This window comes from Pongo abelii, chromosome 1 (genome assembly GCF_028885655.2).
Source record: "Pongo abelii isolate AG06213 chromosome 1, NHGRI_mPonAbe1-v2.0_pri, whole genome shotgun sequence".
NCBI lineage: Eukaryota > Metazoa > Chordata > Mammalia > Primates > Hominidae > Pongo > Pongo abelii.
Genome location: NC_071985.2, coordinates 38,981,439 through 38,998,228, shown reverse-complemented (window position 1 = coordinate 38,998,228; position 16,790 = coordinate 38,981,439). Strand labels below are relative to the sequence as shown.

The following is a 16,790-nucleotide window of genomic DNA, read 5'->3' as shown; positions in this document are numbered from 1 at the left end:
TGAAATTAAAGATGGCCTCACAGGGGAGGCCCCACCCCTGAACTCTTTGGAAGAAGCATGAGTTAGGTTTACCACGGTAAAGAGGAAATCCATACTGTACATTTCAAAATCACTGATGGAGTGAATTTCAAATATTCTAATGACAAACAATTTGAGGTGATGAATATGTTAATCAGCTTGATTTAATCATTCCACATTATGTTCAAAAATCATAGCATGGCCAGGCATGGTGGCTCACGCCTGTAATCCCGGCACTTTGGGAGGCTGAGGCGAGTTGATCATGAGGTCAGGAGATCAAGACCATTCTGGCTCACATGGTGAAACCCCATCTCTACTAAAAATACAAAAAACTAGCCGGGTATGGTGGCATGCACCTGTAATCCCAGCTGCTCGGGAGGCTGAGGCAGGAGAATTGCTTGAACCTGGGAGGTGGAGATTGCAGCGAGCCAAGATTATGCCACTGCACTCCAGCCTGGGTGACAGAGTGAGACTCCTTCTCAAAAAAAAAAAAAAAAAAAATCCTAGCATTACTTTGTACCCCATAAATATATACAACTATAATTTGTCAATATGTAATAATAATGATAATAAAAGAATGAACTCATGATTCTGAAGAAGCTGCAAAAGCCCACAAATTCTGGTAACATGGGGCTAGACCTCTGGTTGGGTAGACCACAGTTTTCTTTTGGATAGAGTCACTTTCTCATATGATACTTAAAATTATTAAGGTAATGATGAAATAACTTATTTTTAAAATATCACATAAATTTAAATAACAGTTTATAGTTTTAAATGCGTTTGGTTTATTTTTTTCTAATGGGAACAGGAAGAAAGGCATATACATTCTTTAAGCCAAACCTTTAGCGTCGTATTAAATATGTTGCCTGATTTATTGGTGGTGGAGTTGGTAAGATTAAGATAATGGCTCCTATGAAGAGCAGCTTTATGAACCACTTCATTCTCCAGCCAGTAAGATAGCTATCACTGGTTTTGTCATGTGGTCTTGATTTTCATTTTATATATGTTCACTCATTTACAGCTCAAAAACAAAATATATGAGGAAAAACTAATCAGTTATAGAAATTAGATTCTGATTTTAGGATGCACTGTTAATTTCTCTTATATACAAAAAACATGAACTTCTTTGTTTTTCTTTTGCAAGGAGTGTGCTTTTTATCTTTCATTTTTTAAATGTTGAAATAATCTTAAACTCACAAACATTAGAAGCACAGTACGTGTAACATTTTGCCCCTGAATTATTTGAGATTAGGCTGTGGACATGAAGCATCATCACCCTGAGTACTTCAGCGTATGCTTCTAAGGACACTTTCCTATGTATTAGGTTGGTGCAAAAGTAATTGCGGGTTTTGTCATTACTTTCAATGGCAAAGACCACATGCAATTACTTCTGCACCAACTGAATAACTGCAGTATGCAGATTGAATATCCCTTACTTGAAATGCTGGGGACTAGAAATTAGTGTTTTGGATTTCGAGCTTTACAGATTTTGGAATATTTGCAATTATACTAGTTGAGCATCTCAAATTTAAAAATCCAAAATCTAGGTGCTCCCATGAGCATTTTTATGAGTGTCTCATTGGTGCTCAAAAAGTTTTAGATTTTGGAGCATTTCAGATTTCAGATTTCAGATTTTTGGATTTGGGATACTCAGCCCTCTAATAACAAAACTCAGAAAGTTAAGCTTGGTGCATTCCTACCATTTATTCCTCAAAACCAAGGTACTATTCCCTGGGGGGGTCTTCTGGCTAATGGAGACTGGGCTCAGGTGTTAGCTTTACCCCTAACTAACAATCACTTAACCTCTCTATGCTTCTGTTTCTTCCTCTGTGGTGCAGATGATAATAGTATCTATCTACCTCATAGGGTTATTGCAAAAATAATTATGTGTATGTGTGTAGAATGGAAGAGTGCCTGGCACGTGCTAAGCACTGTGTGTGTGTGTTGGCTTTTACTATTAACATCCCCCTTCTCCACTCTGTGTGCGCTGCACTGTGCCTGCATGCTGAGAAACTATAACCCTTTACTCTCCCCTAGCCTCGCCTGCCTTTCTCACATGATCCAAGGAAGGTGAGAGGCAGCATTAAATTAAAGCTTGTGTATATTCTACCCATATCTTGTAGTCATTGCAAAGGCTCTTATATTTAGAGGTGATTTTTAAAAAACCTGCTCTTTGTCCCACCTCTGGAGCTAGAATTAGTTCTTAGATACATTCATCCTTTCATGCATTGGCTGTCTATACAGAATTGTCATTGGGAAGTATTTTCAAAGCCCTAAGATGTGCTTTGCAATGGAAATCTTTCAGGGCTGTAAGAATGAATAATTTCCTGGCTATTAGTTGAATAAGAAAGACACATTTTTCCTTTCAGAGATTGTTATATTTTATAATGCAAAAATAGTTTTGAATATATTTAGTTTTTAAATATTCAGTAGGTGGTGTGCTAAAGCTTAGTGTCCTTAGCTAGGCCTCATGTTACAAGTAGAGGAGGAGATGGGAGAGGGAATTGGTTTGGCTGGCCACCGTTTCTATGAGGAAGGGCACCTGGAAATGGAAAGAAATGAATTGACTACCACATCATCCCCTGGAGGCCATGGCTAGGTTGAATGAGAATGATGGTGTTGGCATGAGTTGGGTGAACCTTATTTTTTTAAAACTGATAGCCATCCAGACACAAAAGCACAAATACTGTACAACTCCGTTTACGTGAACTTCATCACTTTCCAGAGACTGGCTAGCTGAGACCGAGGAGGTGGGCGGCACCTGGGGAGAAGAGGCAGGTGGGCTTCCCTGGAGCAGGGCAGCCATGCTGGGAGAAGCAGAAATCAGGTGGAAGTGGGAAGACATCAGCTTTTAACATGAACTGTCATTTTCAATTAGTAATAATGAAAGGCAGTGAGAACCCTGCTTTTGGCGGGGTGCTTGGGAAGAGCAAGTAATTCATGCATTTTAGGATTCAGTTTGATTTCCAGCTTTTTTTTCTACTGGCTCTCAGCTCCGGGGATATCAGTACCTGCCTCACCAGTATGTATATGTGAGCACAAAACATAGTACTTGCCACATTCTAAACAATAAATATAATTTCTCATTATTAGGTTTTTCATTACTGTTTCAGTGCCTTCCTCCTACCCCACTATATACTGTGGATCTCTGTGATTTATTGCATGTCTGCTTTGTCCTGTGATTCCCGGAATAGAGTCTGTTGGTCTCTGTCGCTAATGTAATTGAAAAGGCTCTACAAGCTTTGGATGAGTGAAGGAAGCGGAAATCTTTGTTTTAATCTACACATACTTCTACCTCCCATATTATAGATCTGGCAACCTTAAAATTGCTGTCTGTGGTGTGGATATGTATTTATTGGGCTGAACAAAGTAGCCTTGGTTTTGGTTGAGAGAAGGGATCATTTCTATTTTTAAAAAAATTGTGTTAAATATAATTTTAGGAAGAACTTAGCATCTTATCCAGGTCAATGTAAAATCAAATGAAACGCATCAGCTCTCCCTACAGGTAGATCTCTCCTTAGAGAAGAGCTCTGTGCAGAAGACTTATGAATAAATGGAATTTATATATCTCGAATCCCGTTTTTCCTGAATTATGTAATTATTTTAGGTCAGTGATGTAGTAAATGAGGTCTGTCATGTTTTGGCTTTGAGTTTCTTTATTCTCACCTATGCTGTGTCCATTGTCTGTAAACAGATACTTAAGCGCATAAAATAATCTTGTCATTTAAAGGTATTCCACAGGGAATCTTAGTGTCAGTAATCACCCGTCAAATATCAGGTGGCGAGGTACCCGGCATGATGGGATGTTCCAGGGATGAGTCAAGGGTAGAGCCCGAAGCTAGGGACAGGCAGGGTCTGGACAGTCAGACCCCCCTCGAGGGTGAATTCCTGTGTCCATTACCTCTTGTCTGAAAGGGACAGAATTAACTCAGGCCCTACTCAGTCAGATGGCCAACCCAAGAGGCGAGACTGGTGGGTGGGATGCAACCACCACCCTTTAGGTATTGGGAGCAGTGATTCTGCCTGGGGGACTATATCATCATGATTCTGGCCGCCTGGTCTTTTTTTTTTTTTTTTTTTTTTGAGATGGAGTCTCACGCTGTCGCCCAGGCTGGAGTGCAGTGGCGCGATCTCAGCTCCCTGCAAGCTCCACCTCCTGGGTTCACGCCATTCTCCTTCCTCAGCCTCCCGAGTAAGTGGGACTTCACTGGTCACCTGGTCTTCTTCCTCACAGTCTGACCCAAAGGGAGAGAAGGGCACTGGCTACATGATCAGAGGTTCAGGAGGAACAAGCATGCTAGTTAGAGAAACCAAGGCAGTGTCATTTATATGGACTGTACCAGTTTGGTGGTGTCAGGAAAAGGCTGTGACTTAAAGGGTCTGCCATAGCCCAGCACTATGGGATGCCTGGTGTGAGGCTCAAGCACAATGTCAGGCTCCCCAGCTAGTGCATGGAGTTGCAGCTCTTCCAATACCCTGCTCAGGGCAGACCCAGAGATGGGACAGGGTTGTTCTCTTAGGTGGAAAGCTCCAGGGACTACAACTAGGTGGGGCTTGGAAGGCCAAGGTTGACACTCCACTCACTGCCACAACAGCCTCTTCCTGCCCCACCCCCCCACCTTCTTCCCTTTGGTTAGTGTGGTGTTGGGCTTTTGAAACATATTTCGGGCTGAGTGCAGTGGCTCACACCTGTAATCCCAGCACTTTGGGAGGCTGAGGTGGGAGGATTGCTTGAGCCCATGAGTTTGAGACCACCCTGGGCAATATAGACCATGTCTCTACTAAAAAAATTAAATATTAGCCAGGTGTGGTGATGCACACCTGTAGTCACAGCTACTCTGGGGGCTGAGGTGGGAGGACTGGTTTGACCCAGGGGGTTGAGGCTGCAGTAAGTGTCATTGCACCGCTGCACTTCAGCCTGGATGACAAAGCAAGACCTTGTCTCAAGAAAAAAAAACAAACCCATATATGTGTGTGTGTGTATATAAATATATATATTTTAAGTGAACATCTGAGACACAAATATTACAAACGGACTCATATATTGGAAAAATGAAAGGTACCTGGGAGATCCACTGTCATGGCCTATATTTCTAGAGAGAGCTTACACTTGCTGAGACACTTACGCTACTAGAGAGCAGTGTTTCTGCACCAGAATCTCCTGGAGAGCTTGTTAAGTTTAATTGCTGGGCTCTATCCTCAGAATTTTGGAATTGGTATGTCTGAGGTGGGGCCTGAGAAGCTGCGATTCCAACAAGTTCCCAGGAATGCTGCTGCTCCAGTGGCCACATCTTGAGAACGACTGTAGTAGAGCAATCCATTTAGTCATACTATGAATTTAAATTATAAATATAGTTGTCTAGTCTACCATTACTATAAATATCTTTTATTGATATGCTTGTCTGTGTCTCCTTTGAACAGGTATTTTGATGTTGGACTGCATAATTTCTTAATCAGGTAAGCCCATAATTTTTATTTTAGATAACATTGAATAGCATGTCTATTATGAAAGACTGAAATGGAAAATCCTTGTTAAGTATCTTGATAAGTAATGACACATATATATACTTGTCAAGAAAACATTGCTAACACTATGGTTTTTTCTGTTTCCCAGAATCACACGATTAAACAATTAAAGAAATCAATGTTTAAAGAGGCTTATTTTTGAAGTGATAGTTACCTAAGATCTTGACAAGTATAATTCCAACTACTAGGCTGCTGGGAAAACTAATTGAAAAATTAGGAGTGCCAGCTTGTATTCAGATGTTAAACAACCCCCTTAACCAGTTTTCCCTCCACTGAATTTAATCTTTTTAAGTGGAATCTTCCAGTTGCTTTATAGTTGTGAAGATACAACCTTGTTCATAATTGAAAGAGATTACAGATGGCAGTTTATATCCTAGTTTATTGATGATTTTTGCCAGAGTTGGCTTATGGGACATATTAATTTCAAATAGCTGTTAAATCTAACAGAGGTTAAATGGAAATAGACAGCATATTAATCGTAGTTTTAAGAATATGCATATTTTGTCTGCTATCAACTTTGCTGTGTTTTCTAAATGTATTAATATTGAGCATGTATTACTCTAATACTGGTAAATAATGATCATTAAAATGCTTGTCAAAAATATTGAGGGAAGCAGAAATGGTTGCCAAAAGACTGCAGGCTAAAGATGATGAGGAAACCAGAAATTATGTAGAGCGATTTGCTTTCTGCAAGTATGTATCTCTAAATGCTAGTTAATTCTGACTAATAGCCTGATAATGAACAGTCTGTAGACTCCATGTGATTTTTGGGTACGTGTTATGGTAGTTCTGTTTTGTACAATGCATGGCCATCTCCCTATTGGTAAGATGCTCTTTGAGAGGAAGTGTATGTAATTGACATCACCTTTATCCCCACCAAAAACTACATTTCCTCCACACTGGATATGGTGATGTTCTGAGTGAGGCCATGCATACCCTGTCCTCTTTGACCTCTTTTCCAAGGCTCATCCAAGTCTGCACAGTGAAACCTCCTTGGCCTCCCCCATACTCAGGGAATATGGGTGGTCCTGGCTTTCTCCAGGATCCAGACACAGATAGTAGTGTGTGAACTGCTATCTTCGACACAGCAAGGATAAATACATTTTAGCAGGAAGGACAAAGAACCGGCAGTCTTGGGAAAGCAGGCATGAACATTCCATATTTGAACTCTTCAGAAGAATCTGTCTGGATGTATTAATACTTCAGGGAGTAGTTTGAGTTTTTTATTTAATGTCTTTGGTGCTTTGTACAACTCCCATTGTACTGTTCCCTTAATGACTTGTAGTGGATGCAAGTTTGTACTCTTCTTATTTTTTCTAGTAAATTTCTTGAGGTCAGGGATCATGTCTTAGTCACCTATCAATGATTAGATTCAGAAACTTGTATAGGATCAACCTTCAACAAACATTAGGGCTAGGAGGGAATGAATGAGATGAGACAGAAAGGACAAGGGGGGTGAGGCAGGTTGAGAAAAAGCTGTACAGTCATTTATTCAGCAAATAACTTAAGCCTACCATGTGCCACTTACTTGGATACGTCTGGGAATGCTGTCACTTGCAAAAACAGACATTTGATTTGAAGCTTTCCATGTGTTTATCCCTTGCCAGGCCTATAGTTAGAGAGAGCAGTGGTCTGCCTTTGCGATCCCTCTTCTCTTTCCTTCTTCTGGGCTCCAACCATTTCTCCTATGTTGGGTCTGGAGGAAGGAGAGGGAGTGGTCGAGTGTCTCTAATGTGACTGAGACTGGGATCCCCTTGCTCTGGCAGGAGGCCCTTTTGGGAAGGTGCTGGAAGATGCTCTAACTGGTCACCTTAACCAGTGTTCTGTGAAGCGAGCAGAACTGGGAGGGTAAGGCTTCTCTCTACCTTGCCGTGCCATATTCTGTGTTTCATTTCCCTCATTTGGGTAGGGGGCAGAGTAAATCAGCAGGTTTATTGCTTATCCAACTGGGGAATGAGAAGTCAGTTTTGCAGGCATCCCTAGCCTCTGGGAGTAGATCTCTTCCTCTCTCATCACATGACAGCGCGCCCCAATAAGCAAACAACTTAATGACTCCAAGGAGTCCCTTCATCTTTCCTCTTCCCAGCTTGGGAGTAAGGGGTAGGGGTGTTAAAGACGGTGGCTGGGAGCAGAGTCAGTTCTCCATCTCACAGTAATCCCAGAATGGGGTGGATCTCACCTCTTTATTTGTAGCTCTCTTCAGAAAGTGAGTATTTTCAGGCCAGGCACGGTGGCTCACACCTGTAATCCCAGCACTTTGGGAGGCTGAGGCAGGTGAATCATGAGGTCAGGGGATCGAGACCATTCTGGCTAACATGGTGAGACCCTGTCTCTACTAAAAATACAAAAAATTAGCCGGGCATGGTGGCGGGCTCCTGTAGTCCCAGCTACTCGGGAGGCTGAGGCAGGAGAATGGCATGAACCCAGGAGGCAGAGCTTGCAGTGAGCTGAGATTGTGCCACTGCACTCCAGCCTGGGTGATAGATCGAGACTCCGTCTCAAAAAAAAAAAAAAAAAAAAAAAAAAGTATTTTCAGCCAGGTGCAGTGGCTCATGCCTGTAATCCCAGCACTTTGGGAGGCCAAGGCAGGCAGATCACTTGAAGCCAGGAGTTCGAGGCCAGCCTGGGCAATATGAAAAAAAAAAAATACTACCTCTACTAAAAATACAAAAATTAGCCAAGCGTGGTGACACACACCTGTAATCACAGCTACTTGGGTGGCTGAGGCATGAGGATCACTTGAACCCAGAAGGCCAAAGCTGCAGTGAGCCGAGATGGGGCCACTATACTCCATCCTGGGCGACAGAGTGAGACTCTGTCTCAAAAGAAAAAGAAAAAGAAAAAAAAGTATTTTCTGCTCCCAGCTTGGGAGGGAAGTCAAACCTGATGGGACCCAGCACCATTTATGACTGGACACCTTAGTAAGAACTGTTTCACTGGGACAGTGACCCTGAGGCTAGGTTGAAGAGGGTGGGGTTAGCAGTGAGGGAGTGGCAGCAGCAGCTCCTTTAAGAAGATAAGCTGTGAAGGGGAGGAAAGAAAGACAGGGCAGCTGGTGGAGAGGGCAGGTAGAGTGGGTATTTTTTTCTTTTTAATGGGATGAACTCTTGTATTTAGCCACCAGAAGGTCTTAAGTGTCCTTTAGACTTAGAGAAAGCAGTTTCATTTAGGTGGAGATAAGTAGAGCCTGATTCCTAGGGGGAGTGAGCGGTCCCTTAGTAACCTCAGACAGCAATGGAATTTTCTTGTAAATATGTCATTAGAGAAAACCTTTAGAGGGTTGGAAGAGTGAGAGGGATGGTACTTAAGGAATCCTTCTCACTCTATAATGGCCAAGAGAAGAAAATATACTTCCCTTTGTAAAAGAGCAAATGTGGGAGAAATTGTCGTACGTTCCCCACACCCCCTCAAGATTAACTACATTTATTAGCTCCAACAAGCTCTTAATGTGCAGTTTGGTCTGTCAGGCTGTATTGAATGCTTAGTGTTTGGCATTAAAAAAAAAGCTGCAGCAAATGCCTGAAATTAATCAGCTGCATCTTTTAAATTGATGGAAGTCACGTCGACTTCTCTGGAATGACGTAAATTTCCACAAAGCCAAGAGCCCTATCTTTGATCTCAGACTAGGCATTTGCAAGGAGGGACGTGCTTCCTTTTAAGCCTTGGAGTGCTCCACTGAGCCGTAGGGGCAGGAAAGAGCTGTCATATTTAATGAAATGTGGGCATTTTTGGTATTAGTGTTTTGTGATGACTGTGGGAAAATTCAGTGAGCTCAGTCCTGCATCTTATAGAAATCATAGACAGAAGCAGCAATCACAACTCACCTAGGAATGGCCTCAGAAGAAGCCTACTGGCTGGAGTTCTTAATGTGACACTGCACAAGAAAAGGTGACCAACCTGGAGAAAGAGATTACAGAATAAAAATCTCTGTTTCATTATAGATAACAGGGTGGCTTGTTGAAATTTAGCTTAGGTTAGCTTTGGCAAGAAAGTAAATGATTTTGGTTTGATTCTTGCTGACTGAGGCATTTTTCTTTTCTTTTTCTTTCTTCTTTTATCTTTGAATAGATATGGGGTTTTGCCATGTTTCCCAGACTGGTCTTGAGCTCATGAGCTCAAGCGATCCTCCCGCCTTGGCCTCCCACAGTGCTGGGATTACAGACGTGAGCTACTGCACCTGGCCAGCACTTTTCGTCTTACTCAGAATTGTAGCCAGCACTGTCTCTTTTAAGACAAAGGTGTACGTGTGGTCTCACTTATATGTGGAATCTAAAAAAATTGAACTCGTAGAAACAGTAGAATGGTAGCTACCAAGGTCTGGGAGTAGGGACTGAAGAAATGTCAAGGAATACACAATTTCAGTTAGAGAGAAGGAAGTTCAAGAGCTCTATTGTATAATAGGGTGACGATAGCTAATAATGATGTATTCTTGAAAATTGCTAAGACAGGAGATTTTAGGCTTTCTCACCACAAAAAAGATAAGTGTATGAAGAAATGCATGTGTTAATTAGCTTGATTTAACCATTTCACAATGTAAAAGTATTTCAAAACATGTTGTACGCCATAAATATATACAATTTTTGTCAGTTAAAAAATAATATCTTAAAAACGATGAATGATGCTTGTTTTGTTGCCTCCCCCACCTCTGACTGCTCCTATCTGACCTCCTCAGGTGGGGCAGTAGTTTTCAGTGGAGCAGGGATAACATCATGACTTTAAAAAAAATTGACACACTGTATTTATATTTATGGGGTACAATTTGATGTTTTGATGTATATATGTTGTATAATGATCAAATCAGGATAGTTAGCATATCGGTCATCTCATACATTTATTATTTGTGGTGAGAACATCCAAAAGCCTCTCTTCTAACTATTTGGTAATATACAATACCTTACTGTTAACCATTGTCACTCTACTGTGCAATTGGACACCAGAACTTACTCTTCCTATCTAATTGAAACTTTATACCCCTTTACCAGCCTCTCCCTATCCTCCCCTCTCTACCCCATCTATGGTAACCACTGTTTTATTCTCTGTTACTGTGTTATGAATTTTTTTAAGCTTCCACATATCAATGAGATCATGTGGTATTTGTCTTTGTATGTCTGGATCTTCTCAGTTAACATGACGTCCTCCAGATCAATCCATGTTGTCACAAATAACAGGATTTCATTCTTTTTTATGGCTGCATAGTATTCCATTGTGTTGCCAAAATAAAATAAAATATAGAGATGAATCTCTAAATTTAAAACATTTTATTTGGCCCCAGGCACGGTGGCTCGCACCTGTAATCCCAACACTTTGGGAGGCCAAAGCAGGTAGATCACTTGAGGCCAGGAGTTTGAGAACAGCCTGGCCAACATGGCGAAATCCCATCTCTACTGAAAATACAAATATTAGCCGGGTGTTGGTAGTGCATGCCTATAATCCTAGCTACTTGGGAGGCTGAGACATGAGAATCTTTTGAACCTGGGAGGTGGAGGTTGCAGTGAGCTGAGATCATACTACTGCACTCCAGCCCTGGGTGACAGAGCAATACACTGTCTCAGAAACAAACATTTGGGAAGCAAGAAGTTTCAATTCAGGGTATACATACAGACCAGGTGGTCTTTGGTATGTCCAGAGAACAAATAGAAAGTTGGGAGTTTTATTAGAAAGAAAAATGTTATGTATTGTTTTGAAAGAAAGCTCATTGGCACTAGAGAGGATTTTGAGAGATGGTAAGCTCTGATTGGTGACTGATGATGGTAAATAAAACCAGTGTTAGAGTCTTGGGAGGTCATTTCAGCAGCTACTAGGTAAAACTGGTCTTAGGGTTACAGCAGGCTGTTTCAGCACCTGAGCTTGTGGAACATTTAACTCTTGGAGCAGGTGTTATGCGTCCCAAGTGCTTTTCTTCCCTGGCCCCTCAACTCTGATTTAGTTGGGTATGGCAAGAGTGACCCAATTTGTATAATTAACTTTCACAGTGTGTATAGGCCACATTTTCTCTATCTGTGCATCTGTTGTTGGACACTTGAGTTGATTCCATCTCTTGGCTATTGTCAATAGTGCTGCAGTAAACATGGGAGTGCAGATATTTCTTCAATATACTGATGTTCTTTCCTCTGGACATATACCCAGTAGTGGGATTGCAGGATCATACAGTAGTTTGGTTCTTAATTTTTTGAGGAACCTCCAAACTGTTTTCCAAAGTGGCTGTACTAATTTACATTGCCACCAACAATGTGCAATGTAAAGGGTTCCTTTATCTGCACATCCTTGCCAACGCTTTGGTTTGCATTTTTTTTTTTTTTTTTTTTTTGAGGCAGGGTCTCCCTCTGTCACCCAGGCTGGAGTGCAGTGGCATGATCATGGCTCACTGCGGCCTCAACCTCCTGGACTCAAGCAATCCACCTACCTTAGCCTCCAGGTAGCTGGGACTACAGGCATGTACCACCATGCCCAGCAATTTTTTTTTTTTTTTTTACAGACAGGGTCTTACTGTGTTGTCCAGACTGCCTTTGAACGCCTGAGCTCAAGTGATTCTCCTGCCTTGGCCTCTCAAAGTGATGGGATTGCAGATATGAGCCACCACACTTGGCTTTTTTTTTTTTTTTTTTTTTTGGTCTTTTGGTGATAGCTATTCCAACTGGGGTGAGGTGGTATCTCATTGTGGTTTTGATTTGCATTTCCCTGATGATAGGTGATGTTGAGTATCTTTTCATATTCCTGTTGGCCATTTGTAAATCTTCTTTTGAGAAATGTCTATTAAGGTCTTCAGCTCATTTAAAAACCCTTTTTTTTTTGTTTGTTTGTTTTTTTGAGACAGAGTCTCACTCTGTCGCCCAGACTGGAGTGCAATGGCATAATCTCGGCTCACTGCAACTTCACCTCCCGGGTTCAAGTGATTCTCCTGCCTCAGCCTCCTGAGTAGCTGGGATTACAGGCGCCCACCACCATGTCTGGCTAATTTTTTGTATTTTTATTAGAGACAGGGTTTCACTATGTTGGCCAGGCTGGTCTGGAACTCCTGACCTTGTGATCCACCAACCTCGGTCTCCCAAAGTGCTGGGATTACAGGTGTGAGCCACTGCACCTGACCCATTCTGTCTTTTAATTGGGGAATTTAATCCATTTACATTCAAGATTATTATTAATAAGTAAGGACTTCTGCCATTTTGTTAATTGTTTTTTGGTGGTTTTGTAGATTTTTTTTCCTTTTTTCCTCTTTTTTTTCCCCCTCTAGATTGGTGGTTTTCTGTGTTGCTAAGCTTTGTTTTGTTTTTTTTTTTTCATCTTTCTTATTTGTGTATCTGCTGTAGTTATAATAGACTTTTTAAAGCTGATAACTTAACTTTGGACATATGACTTTTAAAAGAGGACCTGATGCTGTCCTTCTCCCAGTGTCTCTGAAACATTAAATTTGTCAATTTATAATTTTTATTGCTCTTTAGTTTACAGATTTAAAATCAGAGAAGTATTCACCTGAATTTTGTTTTCTATATTATTTATATGTCTCTTTAATTAATTTCAAATACATATTTCAAGTAAGAATCTAGCTTTTTAAAAAAATAGCAAGATAAATTTTCTTTACCATCACTTTTCGTATTTACTCCAGAGACCACGTGTGAGTTCATCAGAGCCACTACTTTTGTCCTAAGGAGAATGTCTTGATATCCTCTCAGGACTAGCAGAAATACTAAGTATAGAAATCATTCAGCTGATACTTCTTAGGCAAATAGAACAAGGCAGTGAACTTCTGGCATGGCCCTGAAGCTATTTGAGAAGATCTCTGGAGATCTTAATATAGTCCTTAGAAGATAAATTTTTTCCATAAATAAATAGATTTTGCATATTAGAATGGTGTTCAGTATAGTACATATTCATTTCATACAAATGCCAACATTTATATGAAATAGCATGTGCCCTTTTGAAGCATGATTTTGTTCTGATGAGAGAGAAGATAGAATAGGACAGCTGTTCACTTGTTGTGTCTTTTGTTCTTCTGGAGGTTGGTGCAGGTTTTCCATGAAGTCTAGAGTATCTTTGAATGGCAAAAAGGGTAGCAAATTTCAGCAATATGGGAGTTGGTGTCTTACTGAATTCTGAAATGATTATAACCGATATTACTTGCTTTTGGCTTTTCCTCGTTGATACCCTATACCTGACCCTTTCATAAAATTAGCCCTACAGCAGAACAGAATTATTATTTGGGCATTGGCATTTTGAGTTTTATGAATCACAGGGTAATTTTTAGCTTTCTTTATCTTGGATACCACAAGTCTATCACCACATTTGCTGTAGTTAATTGTAGCATTCCTGGTATTGATGAAGTCTGCTCACCATCATTTGAAGGATTTCTTGGATTGTGCGATGTCTGAAATGTTCAAAAAATCTGCCTTGCGTCTTTAAGAAACAGGTGGTCAAATGAAGGATTAATTGAGACTTATGCACTCCCTCTGAGAAGGAAGAGAGCTGGAGATGAGCCACTCTCTTTTTGGTGTCCCCTTAGGACCATTTAGACCTATTTGGGCTCTGAGCTGCACTGGAAACATAAGTTAAGGAGAGAGGTGCACATTTGATCCTGAAAGTAAGACCTAAATGGCAATGGGAAGTTAATTAGCATCTGTATTCAGTCTTGCAGTTTAGAACCAGCTAAAATACATGCATGTTCTCTGTCCACCAGGAAAGAAAGATGAAGCCATTATGTATATATTTTTAAACACAGAGGTGATAACTCAGAGGCAAAAATACTTGCTTTGTTACATAGGATTTTAAACTTTGTATTTTGTAAATGTAACATAAAGGTTAATTTCTGTTTAAACAGTCTTTAATAGTGATATAAAAAGTGAATGAGCTTATTAAAACACTGCTTCCACCTGAGGTGAGTCTAAAGTGTGTGTCTTTGTGGCCCTAATTAGGCATTGTCGATCATCTTTTAGTGGCATCCAGAGGGGAGAAATGACACCTGGGAGGAGTCCTCAGGTCTCTTTTATCCCTGCCTGATGAAAACTCATCTCCTTTGAAGTGACTGCAGTATCAGTTTCTTTTAAACTTTTCTTTGATTCCACCAGAAAGAAGCTAAGGATCTATGTGGTGTTCTTGTACTAAAGTGTTTTAGATAAAAAGTGAAGAACATGTAAGTGAAGAGACCCGGGTAACCAAAATAGGCCCCAAAGAGGCAATTAATGAAAATGCAGGCAGGGTGCTGGAGAGAAGTCCACTGGCTCCCATGGGGCTGGGTCCCCCCTTCCATCGTTGCTCCTGCACCCAGTCATTTTCCAAATTGCACTGGCTTTGTCTTCTTAACATCTCTCACATCCACCCCTTCCTTTCTGTTTCTGGAGGAAAAGAATAATGTGCACCGTTGTCTGTGAACTGGGCTTCTTATCTCACAGAGCTGTGATGAGGTTTAATAGTATATGCTAATCACTCAGCTCTGTGCCTGGAAATGACGGAAACTCAAGGCTAGTTTTATCTCCTTACCCCCCACCCCCCAATCCCACTATACCTCTGGCATCAGAGTAACAGGATTCGAATCCTGGCGTGCTCTCTTTCTACCCATGACTTTAGATAACTCACGTAACCTTTCTAAGACCTTGACTACTTATCTGTAAATTGGAAATCACAATTTCTGCCTCAAGAAATTGCTTGCCAGGCTTGAATGGGATGAAGTGTGCCAAAAGTGTTTTAGGGACCATAACACTCCATGCAGATGTTAGTTATTACTCAGGTCATCATTTTCTTTCCGACCAGGTTATCCGAGCCTCTTCCCGGTCCCCTCACCTTTCCTGGCTTTTCTTTGACTTTGCTTATGGCCATCCATCAGTCTCACAGAAACCCAGCCCTGATGCTTCCCTTCCCTCCTCAGAACCAGACTTTATACAACCCCATGTCCTGGGCCCACCACAGTGGGTCTTCAGGCTACCTTTCCATCTCATCTCACTATTATTCCCCTTGTGCCACTGCCACTTGGGACCAAATGCTGTTTTTTGCCCCTACCTCACCGTCTCCTAGCATCTTTGTTCCCTATATCAGAAGTGCCTGAGCTTCCCCCATTAGTGCATATCCAAATCCCACCCATCTCAGTCCATCTCAGATGCTGCCTTCTCTGTGCAGCCTTCCTCTCTCCACCTCGATAACACTGCCTCCCAAGCCTCCTGGATCCTGGGAATCTTCCTGGATGCTTTAGATCCCCAAGCTCTACTTCTGGGGATTGGGCTAAGTGGATTTGGGTAGAGTCCAGGAATCAGTATAATTGTGAATCACTCCCAGTGACTCTGATGCTCAGGGGACTTTGGGACCCCTGCTTTAAATATTGTGTGTGTGTGTGTGTGTGTGTGTGTTTATGTGCGTGCACGCATGTGCATGTGTGTTGCAGCACCCTCCCAGGTAGTGAGCAGGGTCTGACTCATCTGGATCTTCCACGTAGTACCCCACAACGTCTAATGTCTACAGGGCTCCTAAACATGTTTAGATAAAGTTTATTTTCAAAAATGTAAAAGGACTTAGTAACCGTCTAATTTTCTTTTCATTTAACCCATTTATTTTTATACCAAATTAAGTGCCCTAAGTACTATTCTAGGTGCCAGGATCAAAGCAGTAACAAGATAGACAATGTCTCTGTCCACTCTTAGCTCACATCCCAGTGAGTAAATGAGAGAACAAGCAGTGTGTGATGACATGGGTGAGCGTGGAGGACATTAGCTAAATGAAATCAAATGCTCACAGAAGAACGAGAACTGCATGAATCCACTTTTATGAGGTATCTAAAATAAACTTATGGAAGCAAAAACAAAAATGGAATGATGGTTGCCAGGGGGTGGGGGAAGGAAGAGTTGCTAATCAGGTATAAAGTTTCAGGTAGTCAAGAAGCATAAGCTCTGGAGATCCACTGTACAGCGTGTGCCTGTAGTTATCAGTACTGTATGGTGTACTTAAAAACCTGTTAACGGGTTAGAGCTCACATTAAGTGTTTCTACAATAAAATTTTTTTAAATGGAAGAACAAAAAGAACCCAAGTAAGCAAGCACTGTCATTCCCTTGATGTGATGGAGGGTGCAGGTGTGAGTGCCGTGTTTGAACGGCTGGGCAGGAAGGCCCTTTTTAAGGCAGCGGGCAACACAGAGATGAGTGAGGAGGAAGGGGTCACCAGGGAAAGGGCCAAGGCTGGACTGTTCAAGCCAGAGGGAAGTGCAAGCCCCCAGCCCCTGAGTTGCAAAGGAACATGCTTGAGGAACAGAAGGGGAGCCTGGGGCTGG

General features: G+C 41.5%; 1 protein-coding gene across 8 annotated transcripts in view; it reads left to right on the top strand.

The window, feature by feature from the left end:
* The window catches only part of HHAT (hedgehog acyltransferase), a 354,093-nt gene that overhangs the window by 179,780 nt on the left and 157,523 nt on the right, over positions 1-16,790 (top strand). For all 8 annotated transcript variants that reach the window (XM_063725377.1, XM_054521192.2, XM_024251252.3 and 5 more), the window contains one exon: positions 5,440-5,475. In XM_063725377.1, the coding sequence (XP_063581447.1) occupies positions 5,440-5,475 (36 nt within the window). The remainder of the gene's footprint in view (positions 1-5,439; positions 5,476-16,790) is intronic.